We start from the raw sequence: 12,031 nt of genomic DNA, 5'->3' as shown, positions 1-12,031 counted from the left end.
GAGATCACCAATTTGAATTTTTTTAAAAATTTCTAAAAACAAAAATAACAAGCTAACATCTATCATTAAACAAAAATACTTACCACTCTACCAAAGCCTTCAAATCTTTTTACAGATCATTAGGCTAAGAGAAACAAAAACACTATGGTAAAATTTCATGTTTATGAAATCAAAGTGTGAGTTAGTTAATTGAAGTCACATAATATCATATGGTAAATTATAATATTTATTACTTTTTGTGATATGTGTAAAATAAATTAAGATGATATTTATTTTAAATCGAAAGAAATAGTTCATGCAGATCCCTATAAGAAGTAAGAAAAAAAAGGGAAAAGGGGGACGTGTTAACTTGTAACCTGGAACTGTCGTCGTGCAAATATGACTTAATTGCTATGATGAACATTAATTCATAGGGATGAAACATGTTTCACATTCGTAAAGTTATTATTTCATCCCATTCCAATCTATAAGTTCATTAATTAAGTTGTGCTTTTGACGGCGGCATCTCATCTTTGTCTCATATTTTTTTCTTTAGAAGTGACATATACTCATCACGATTGAATTCTTTGATCCACTCATCGATTAATTTTCTGGCTGGATTAGAGAGCCAGAGTCTTCAATATTCATGCTAGCTCATAGTTTCAGTTCAATAGTAGCGAGCATGAACCTCCGCAAAAAAAGGTAGGTTGAATTTTCTCCGTCCAATAATTATGATATAAAGTCTTCTAGTTCTTTCTTAAAAATAAAATAAAAACTATTCTAGTTCTAAGATAAAAACAAGTTAATTATGCCTTCAAAGAAACAATTATGTGCATGCAGCTAGGATAATGGAGTCTTGGTATAAATCGATGACTTATCCTTGTATATGGAATTCAATAAGATTAAGATCAAGTATAAATTTATAGACCTGTACCAAACTAGTTAGAATATTTCTATTAAAAGAAACAATTGAATAAATGAGTCACGTGAGATACGAGAAGGAGAAGTGGAAGGGAATTATTACTGCATATTCCTAGAAGATTTTATATTATACACATTTATCTTCATTATTTGCCAGAACATTGAACAAAAGGAAAGCCTGGTGCTATAAGGCACCCTCAATCGGACGTGTGCTAATTAATTTAACACCTATGCCCAGGATTTATAAATGAATATGAATAATAATGAATTTATATTCGTTTATCAAATAATAATGTATTGCTTGTGTTCTTTTGTACAAGAAAAAAAAATATTTTATATTGATTAAGAAATTTATTTTACTTTATTAAATCATATTGTTTCCAATTAAAAATATTTTTTTTTCTAAATTACTCTTCAATGAAATTTGATATTAAGCGCAACTCTTTATTAAATGAAGGTATTTTAGATATAATATTATTAAATAAGATAAAAATAGTTAAATTTTTACTTATATTTAAAAAAAAAGTTGAATTTTTTTCTTATGAGAGAGAAAAAATTTCACCACTCCAAGAGCAACTCTCTTCATTTTTATTCTCACCATTCCCTTTTTTTTTTAAATATTGAGATTGAGTGAGAGAAGTGAGCACTGATTGTATTTCTACTGCTTATAATAACAAATTAAGCAACTAGCACTAACGATTGTCCGTATATTTCCTTTTTGCATTTTTCAGCAACTAATGTCTATTACTTAGCATAAAAAATCAGGAAAAAATCAACATCATATAGTAAATCACGAGTCTAACTGGTAGATGATAAAAAGTAAAGCACTCAAAAGAATTGTTCATGATACCATTCTGATAATCATTAGGAGATAGAATATATAATTAATATTATCAGTGGGTACCAACTTGTTGTAAACTTTGTTAAATTTTTTGTTAAGTAAATGAATTATCAAGCCCATGTGAGAATTGAGTTGAAAGAGGGAATATCTTACATAAAAGAGTAATATAGAGAGATAATATTTAAAAATAAAATAGATGTTGTACGCACAATCGATATTTTCTAAAATTTCTATGATTAGAAGTATTTTTCATAAAATAGTTCTATTTAATGAGTGTACACAAGAAAAATATCTTTTGCCCACTGAATATTTTTCTCATGACCATTTTAGTCGCGATTGGACAAAAATTACTTTCGTATCATGCATAAAAAAAATTACTTTCTTATTATTCAAGATGATAAACAAAAAAAGGACATACCAATCATCACTTGAATTAATAGGTGATTTAAATTTTGCTTAGTCTGTTTAGAAAAGATATACTAAGGGGAAGAAATTACAACATCTCGTCTCTCACTTCTCTCTGTAATAACACTCACTCTTATTGTTCACTTTTAGGGAGAAACTAATTATTCAGTCTTAATTGATCTTTATGCGTACAATTATATATAACCAAAAAAATTAAAGGAATTTAGTTCAATTAATTAAATAAAATATATGTTTGTTGTAAATCCTCTAATATGTTCAACTTTTATGAATAAAAAAAAAATACAAGAGAAGGAGAACATATATACCTGAGATGCTTAGAATGCTCTATCAAGGCACTCATTATATAGGCTATGTGTGAAGCTCCAAGTCCAAAACCCACCAATATGGGACTAAAGCTCTATAATTAGATTAGTCCCAACATATATCATTGTCAATAAAAAAATGTTAAATAAATGAATATATGTATTTAACTACTATTTAATGTTGAAATATTCTTAAGATCAAATCTTTATTATAGAAAACTAATTATATGATGTCCTTATTAGAAGAATTAAAAAAATATAATAAATGGTAAACATTTTTCTTCTTTTATTTTACTAGTGATAGATAAAATTTTTTTGTTAATTATGTATAAGGATGAGGTGTTGAGGTTGCACCTATCCAAGAATTTCTCCCTCCAGGAAGAAAAAAAATAGACAGGCAAATGAATTAACGATAACCAAACTCATGATTGAATCAAGAAAATTACTTAAGTAACGCTTGATTTGAGTTATTTTGTTTTTATTTTAAAAAAATAAAATAAGAGTAAAAATTACTGTGTTAAATGAATATAATATATAATTAATTTAATAACATTGACAAATAATATATTTACAATATAATATATATGTTAATTGTTATAAAATTAATATCTAAATCTAATATAATAAATATTTGAATTTTAGTATTTTTAATAGATACATAAAATATTAAAATTCAAATAATTAATTTATTTTATAAATACAATATTTTAAGTCAAGCATTTATTATATTATAATGTTAAGTATATATTATACTAAGTTAAGGTATTATGCATTTATAATATATCTTTTTAAAAAAATTCTTTTAATATATTTTATATATATATTAAAAATTATTACTAAATAAATTATTGTTATAAAATTAATATCTGAATTTACATACTATTAAGATATATATATATATTTTAAAAATAAAAAAATAAAAAAGGCTTCTAAAATATATTTCAAAATATTTTAATAAAAATATGTTAAAATTATATATGATTTTTGAAGATTTACACATGGGTCTAGCTATTTAAACGTATGCAATTGAAGTTAATAAAAAAAAAAAAACATGTTGGAGTTTCAGTGCAACTAATTGAGCTATAAATTGGAAGGCAATGGTAGAAACATAACTCACTTGTCACAAGTTAAAATAAGAAAGAAAAAAAAAAAAGAGGTGATGAGTTACACAAGCACAATGAAATTGGAGTGCCTTGTTGTTTTGGCCTTTGTTCTCTTTGCTTCTGCAGTTGCTAGGAAGGAAATTGACCCCAAAGGTTGGATCCCCATCGTTAAAATCAACGATCCTGCCCTAATAGAGATCGCTAAATTTTCTGTGACAGCATTCAATGAGTGGGCTGGTTTGACTTTCAAGTTGCAGAAGCTGCTAAAAGCCGAAATGCAGGGACAAGTTGTAAATGGGATCTACTTTCGACTCATCGTCGCCGCCGGCGATGATCAGTCCTCCTCCAACAATTACCAAGCCATTGTCTGGAATTTGCCGTGGACGGAAAATTACATGAACCTTATTTCCTTTATCCCTGTTCATGATGCACCTCCTAGTTACTATTAATAATAATGTATGTTCTTGTCTTATACTATGTATTAATTATCATTTTGGACCCAATTAAAGTTTATGCTAAGTTACTCAGAATGTGTTCTGAATCTTAATTTGTTATTATGTGTGTACGTACCAGTCTTCCTAGCTCATGATTTTTCAGGAAAATTCACATGCCCACCATCTTCCTTCTTCTCTCACACTAATTTCTTCTCCTTCGTTTTTAATTATAATCAAATTAATTATTAATTATAATATAAATTATCGGCATAAATTGATGTGATTACTCTTAATAAAGGTAATTCATACGTAATTAATTTGGTTACGTTTATAAATGGTAATTTTCATTTAATTAATTAAAAAAGATATTGATATTAAAAATGATAATTAACTTTAAAAAAGGTAACTTACCATTAAAATGAATTAAAAAGGAGTGTAAAAAAATACATAATTACGAAATCATATTTATATATTTTTAGATTATACACTTTTCTATTCCAACACTAATTTCTTAATTGTATGAAAAGGATTATATTGACATTATTCTAATGCATCATAAAAATTGTGTTTGTCTTAATGATCCAGTTTAGGAGAAATAGACGGGATTTTTATTAAAATGGATTAAAAATGAAAACTAATTATTATAATAGATTAATTAAGAAAGTATGTATCAAAATGATTTTTTTTTATCATGACATAGAAAAATGTAGGAGGTGTCTTATTGAGTAATACTTTTTAACTTTTTATTATGACATATTAATTTTTTTTGTCTTTTTTTAAATTATTTTGTTAATATATTTATGTCTTATCTATTAATATTTACTAACTATGCATTAATATTTACTAACTATGCTTGATTAGTTTTTTCTTATATTAAGTACAAATATTAAGTGATTATTTAAATATGCTTGGTTAGTTTTTTCTTATATCAAGTACAGATATTAAGTGACTCTTTAGATGTTTTTAATGTATCAAAAAAATATATTTGTGTTATAAGAATTATTTATCGTTTTATTAATTATAGGGACCTATTTAACTAATCATTATAATTTCGATTTAAGATTAAATTGGTCATTGACTCTTATTTAATTATTTATTTCATTAAGATATTGATATTTTTCTTCTTTTCCTTTAATTATACATTTATCATTTGTCTATGAATATTTAATAATTATGGCATTTAAAAAATATTTCCTATAATAAATACAAATATTAAATGATTCTTAGATTCCTTTTAAGAGTTTAATGTTTATGTACTAATAATATAAAATAATTTTATATTGTCATTCAATCGTAAAGTATCGCTTAAATTACATTAAGATAATTATTTTGAAAATTCATAAATTTATCATATATAATAAATTTTTATTGAATGACTATGTAAAACTTGTTACACATTGTTAGTGAATAATTATTTTTCTTTTTTTAATGTATTAAATAAATATATTTTTGTTATAACACTATTTTGTCATTTTATAAATTTTAGGAACTAATTTGACCAATCATTATAATTTCAAAGACTAATAGTGAAATGTTTTTTAAGACAACATGGTGGTGAAGTGTTTGTTGATATATTTATAACTCCTCTATTGATACTTAATAAGGTACCATGACTAGTACTTGTTCAAATCTTTCCTATATTAAATACAAATATTAATTGTTCTTAAAGTTATTTTAATGTATTAAATAGTTAGGTATTTTTTTGGGCGCTACCTTGAAAAAAAATGTAACACAAAATCTATTCATTAAATAGGTATTTGCTATACCAACTTTAAATACATGACAGGATGAAGTGTATCAAGGTTGCACCTCCTACGTTATGATAATTAATTTTTAATTTTAATCCATTTGAATGAAAATGTCAGAAGGAGACACTGTTCATTACTCATGAGTTTAGCCGATGAATAAATAAAATTTAATCAAAAATTATTTTTATAAAAGATCAAATTCAAATAATATTATAATTATTCAACTTTAATTTCAGAATATTAATCACTTATGTCAAACACTTGATTATATTAATTTGTTGTTTAAAAAATATTTCATCATATATGTATCGTATATCCTTATAAAGTAAGTAGTTATTATTATAAATGTTAAGAAAATAGAAATATCAATCATGTGTAATCTAAATAAAAATGTCAGTATAATTTAGTGTCTATATTTCCCCCAAAACCCTCGCCTAATTTGTTTTCTCGAATTGCTCTGAGTATTCTGACTCATCAATCCAAGAGACTAATAATCAATCATAAACTCAGTTGGGGGCGTGAAATATAAACATTACATTAGCACATTATAGTATCCCCAGTTAGATTGCTTTCTTTTCATGCTGATTGATGTGCATTTCTTTTCATGGCTTGCATCATATTACTACTGCACATGGATAGAGACGTAAATTATATATGAAGTCCCCCCCTCCAAAAAAAAATCACAAAACAATTTAAACTCTATCACTTATATCTCGAATAAAATTGATTATTTAACAATCTAACTAGCGCAAATTTTTATTATATATGACCATAAATCGTGTTTAAACCTGGTAAGGAAAAGTTATTAGTTAAATAATACTAATGATATAAATTAAACATAAATAAATTAAATCTCTACAGCAATATTTTCTAGATGATCTCTACAGCAAATTATAGCTACCTAAAATGCTAACATATAATTATATCAAATAAATAAATCTACTTTAAAAACTACACGTAATTTATTCAAACCTTTCATTCAACGGTATATAACTTAGTTGGCGTTGGGGGGCACAAAAACTGCTGCGCCACAAGTTGTGTATTTCAAATTCAAAGAGAAATAAGTGTTCTGTAACCTTATTAGGTACTTAATTACTTTGTTCTTGGTGTGGGAGAATGTTATCCAAGTTTTGATTTGAGCACACTCTGTACTTCTTCTTCCAAGCATTTCTATCATTATATTTTTTTAGCTTATTAAGAAAAGTGTTCTTACGCACCCTCGTCATGTTATCATGGATCCTTCTAGTTTCTTGACGTTAGTTCCTTTTGCTGACGAAAAATTATGCATTGTTTGTTTAAAAATACTTAAAAAATAGTTGTTGTCTTATATTATTTTACGTAAAAAAGAAATAATAAATAAATAAAAAGGAGTACTAATTTTACAAAATTATTTATATATATTAATTTATTTATAAATTTTATTGTTCATCATTAATATTATAAGAAAACATAAGTAAAAAAGGCTAATTGATGTTAAATAAAAAAATGAAATAATAATTAATTATTTTAAAATAATTTTTTTCTTATACGATAATTATGATCAGACAGGTTTTTTTTAATATTTTTTAATATCTATTTGGTGACTATAAGAGTTGAGAGAATGTCTTCATACAAAGAAGGAGGCTTTATTTCACAATAGAAATATTAACTCTTTAGAATCACTTAAATTTATTTATAAAAATTGTTTCACTTAAAGTTATTTTAAAATAATTATTAATAAAAATGTAATATTTATCGGACTATTTCATAATTGGTTAATATATATTGACAAAATAATGGTGAATCATGATAAATCCCTTGCTAGTTGTATGTAATTGCGTTTGCCATAATAAATCGTGTAATCTGCATAGCGCACGATGATTTCTATTTTCTGGTCTTTTCACCATTTCACATCCACCAAATCAAAAAGCAATACAGTCATCTCGTCTCTACTTTTGAGATTTAGTTACAATATATATATATGCCATGGCATGTAGAGATCATCAATTCATCGTATCTTCAGCTAATAATCAATATGCGGCTGAAGTGAAAGGCAATCATGGGAATTGTAGAGTCAACAATGGTATATCATCAATCATTTTAAAATTTAACTCATGATAACCCCCAAGGCTCTACCCGTGCAAAAATCCATTATATATATATATATATATATATATATATATATATGAAATGAATGCATACTTTAATCAAGGGTCGTTTCTTGACATTTGAGTCACTTTCTTCTGATTCCTAATGACCCCACAATTGTTCAGTGCATTCGTCCCAGCTAGACTTCCATTTTTGTATCCCCATATGCGTGTCTGTCTATTTTTTTTTAATCTAATATGCTACTTAAATAATTGTGGAACCTGGTTTAACCTTAAAAAAGTACTCATTTCATTGAGAACACGATATTTTTTTGCTTAAGGACATTTCAATTTGTGCAGATTCCCGAGACTTTTAGCCTAGTTTGTCTGGCTTAAATTGTTGTACAAAGTGGTTAATTTTGCCACTAAAATAACTCGTATAGAACTCAATATTAGCAGTAAATTTGTGCTTAAGGGCATGTCAATATGTGCAGATTCCAGACTTTGTAGCTAGCCTACTTGTCTAATTTTGTGCTGCTATATAAATATATGATCATTATCACAAGAGAGCAAGTATTTGAGTAAATAATAAAAGAATAGTAATATGATATCCTCCACAATTTCTATTTTTATGAAAAATATAATAAATAATAAAATGAATGTATTTAATATCTTAAAAATATAAATCACATTCCATATTCATAATACAAAGTAAGATGAGCAATTACCAATAATAATTAGTTCAAGTGAATAAGACTTGAACTCCTTAATTAAGCTTGTGGTCAATGATTCAAATTGTGACTTGTGAGTATGAAGAAATTATTGTTGTAAGGAGATAATCCACCTATGAGTATCAATAAATTTTGGTGCGATCGAAATACTCATTTAAAATTGTGCACAGAAAAAAAAATGTAAAGTAAGACAATTAATAAAAGGATTAGAGAAGTTAATTTTGATTATATTTCATATATAAATTATCAATAGTGAATCATTCGTGTTAACTGTAAAATGAAAGATTCACTCCTCTCACATTTTTATATCTCCCTAGACATGTCGCTGTCAACACTCTTAATCGAATGCAAAAAGTTATGGGTTTTATTCTTCTATATCAGTTAAAATTAGTGAATATTTTATATATGCAGGTGCAGCCAAATTAAAAAGTGCTACGTTTCTTTTTATCAGCCACAATTTCTTTTTTAAGGCATGTATTAGTGTAACATGATCAGCGCATGCATGACAAATAGCGGCTTGGTAGTATGGGTATAATCAATTAGCAAGTTAAATAATACTTAGTTACATGATGCGCATGCAGCGCTCATCGGTATGATGATTTGCCATTATCATTTGTTTATAAATTCATAGTAGTAATCCTTATTATTGTTTGATATTGTGTAATATATATTTTTTGTCGATTTATTGCATTGTTAACACCCACTATTCAATTAAACATCGTATGAGACTATAGACTCGTAGGCTCATGCATGTGTATCCGAATAGATTAAACAAGAATTAAGTCAATGTGTCAATTATACAGAAATATCGACAAATGATATTACGCTCTTGCTAAAGTGTAAAAAAAACAAACACGCTTTTAGTCGTTAAAGGTGTTCATAATATTGCGCTTGGATTCACCACGATGCAATTTACCGCGTGTTTGGATCCGCGTCTTCTCCAACCATACTTGCATTTTGAACGTAACTTGCAGAGAGTAGCATTGGGTTAGAGATGGCTTGATTTAGATTAGACGCATGTTCTTAAATTTTTACCAAACACATTATGGTTAGTGGCGGAGCTTCAACTGAAAATGAAAGGAGAAACAAAAAGATTTAATCTAATATGTAATATTTTAGTATATATTTTAAACTTAAGTTGTAATTTAAACACAAAGTTCATAACAAAAATAATACTAAGACAAATATTTAGAATCCTTAAATTTATTGCATTTTCCTTCTATCTTTGGATTCTCAAGGCATTAATTATGTGAAAGTTAATTTTTTTCTTCTTTTTTAAAAAAATTCTCTAGAATTAACTTTTGATCATTATTTTTTTTAAAAAAATTTATCAACGACATAGAAAAAGAAAAATCATCTACATAATTAGTACAAATTAAAATAGATAAAATCTATAATCATCTACTTGAGCATACATGTAAACTCCCTTAATAAAATTTACTGCATAAATACACTATAAATATATATATATATATATATATATATATATATATATATAAATGAAAATATACAAAAATTTTAAAAGAAAAATTGAGCAAATATTGTTCTTTTGGTTGAAATTGTAAACTTGAATTAAAGGTGGACCTTTTCAACTTGTTTCAATCATGATAAAATCTAGGCTTAGTTCACAAAATCCGTCAAAAGACTTAAAAAAAACTTTCACTCGACAATCGTTCAATACTCAACTTCTGCTTAATTAGAACCTTCTCTCAATTACTTGGCAACATGTCCTGGTTGTCAAAGTGAATACCCTAATTCTTTAGGTGCACTCATTAAGCACTTAAGCATTATACATAAGATTCTAAAAGAGGACAACACAACTTCGTTTCTAGAGACTTTATGCACATTATATTATGTCTCAGTTTTTTATATCTCTAACACAAAATCTCTCTCGAGTTAACCTTAAGTTAGCTACAATTGAATGGTTTCTATCTTACCAAAAGCTTTAAGCATAGTAAAATAAATTTGACACAAAAAGCATGCAATTAAGTAATTCAAACAATGCTATAATCATTAGGCACAAAATAATATAAAACAAACGCGTAACATAAGAAGAAGACAGAGAAGTAGTTAAAAATGTTCTCCATTGAAGCTCCAAAGTGAATCCCATTACAGACATTTGTCTTTAAAATTTCTTGATCAAGAAGCATATCTGGTTTAATTTTAGTCGCTTTATAACAATTCCTTTTTATAATTAAAATATCAAATAACATTTTTAAAATTACATAATAATTAAATAATAGGTAACAAGTCTAAATATGGATACCTAACTATACCCATAAACCACAAAGATAGACCTTAGCTAAAGCTACTATCTATGGAAATTAAATGAGTCCGATCGAAGACAATTTTGTTCTTTTTAAACGCAAATAATAGAAATAAGTTTATTGCAGGACCCTACCTTTCCCGCACAAGTGTCATTCGATTCTAATTTTATATGATTCTTACCTTCTTTATATTATTCCTATCCAATATTAAACTTGTTTCACTCGTACCTGCATTCCACTCACCTTTAAATTCTCAACATATATATCAATATATGTATTGTGCTAAGCAAATAATTTCCTCCACAATCAACTTCTTTTTGTATATATAAAATTTTTAGACACACTCAACATTGGATGTGGGTCTCTTGACTAATGTGTTCGATATGAATAAATGTAGTGGGGTTGTAAAAAAAAAAACCAGCATCACATGCATAGCTCAATATAGACCATCCTTAGTCTTCATGCACGGTTAGGTTTCTACTAAGAAATATATCATTATAGTCAAATCTTTATATGCTAAACTAAGACTCCAGGACGTGAATATGGTCTTATGGATTTGACTCTGTTATAATAATCAAGCTTTAAACAATAATGATATCCACGGGAATGTCTTTTACACAGGGGCCAAACACTTTACAAAGAAATATTTCTGCATTTTCTAAAACACACGTATATTATTACCACACCAAGAGCATTCATCAACTTATATGAATTTATTTTAATTTAACCTGTATTTTTTATTTTGACTTTTGAGTATATACAATTATATTAAATACTTAAAAAAAAAATTGTCGATCATGATAATCCTAACTAGTTTGAATATAATTGATTAGTGGATGATATTTGTGGTAAATCTAATAATGGCCATTAAGAACTCAGAGGTCTGTGCATTTTGATTTCTTAAATTAGTAATAATGACCACAACAAGAGATTAAAATTATTTAATTATATGAAACTAAGTATGAGGGCCATAAGAAATAATGGTTAGCAACTGGTTATAAGTTATAACATATTTTGACCTGCAGCTTACACATAAATAGAATATGCATGATATCACTTTTAGGGAAGCGCGGCGGAGGTACCTTTAATTGGCCACCACTATAGACTTTTTATTTTGCCATCATCTCTTCTGCTTTATTCTCTTATTGAGACACCGTACGATCCATCAATTAGAGTTCAGCAATAGTCAACAGCAATCGCCATTCACTAGCTA

At 26.6% G+C, this 12,031-nt stretch overlaps 1 protein-coding gene across 1 annotated transcript; it reads left to right on the top strand.

Moving 5' to 3' along the window:
• The first annotated feature begins 3,646 nt into the window (after positions 1-3,646).
• Positions 3,647-4,021, top strand: LOC114373286 (cysteine proteinase inhibitor 5-like). The gene has a single exon (XM_028330784.1). It carries the CDS (start codon positions 3,647-3,649, stop codon positions 4,019-4,021), a length of 375 nt encoding a protein of 124 aa, XP_028186585.1.
• The last annotated feature ends 8,010 nt before the right edge of the window (positions 4,022-12,031 follow it).

The sequence above is a fragment of the Glycine soja genome, chromosome 11 (genome assembly GCF_004193775.1).
Source record: "Glycine soja cultivar W05 chromosome 11, ASM419377v2, whole genome shotgun sequence".
NCBI lineage: Eukaryota > Viridiplantae > Streptophyta > Magnoliopsida > Fabales > Fabaceae > Glycine > Glycine soja.
This window is presented reverse-complemented; position numbering and strand designations above follow the sequence as displayed.

Excerpts from the sequence above, each read along its gene's own strand:
- LOC114373286 (XM_028330784.1), top strand. The coding sequence starts at position 3,647 with ATGAAATTGGAGTGCCTTGTTGTTTTGGCCTTTGTTCTCTTTGCTTCT.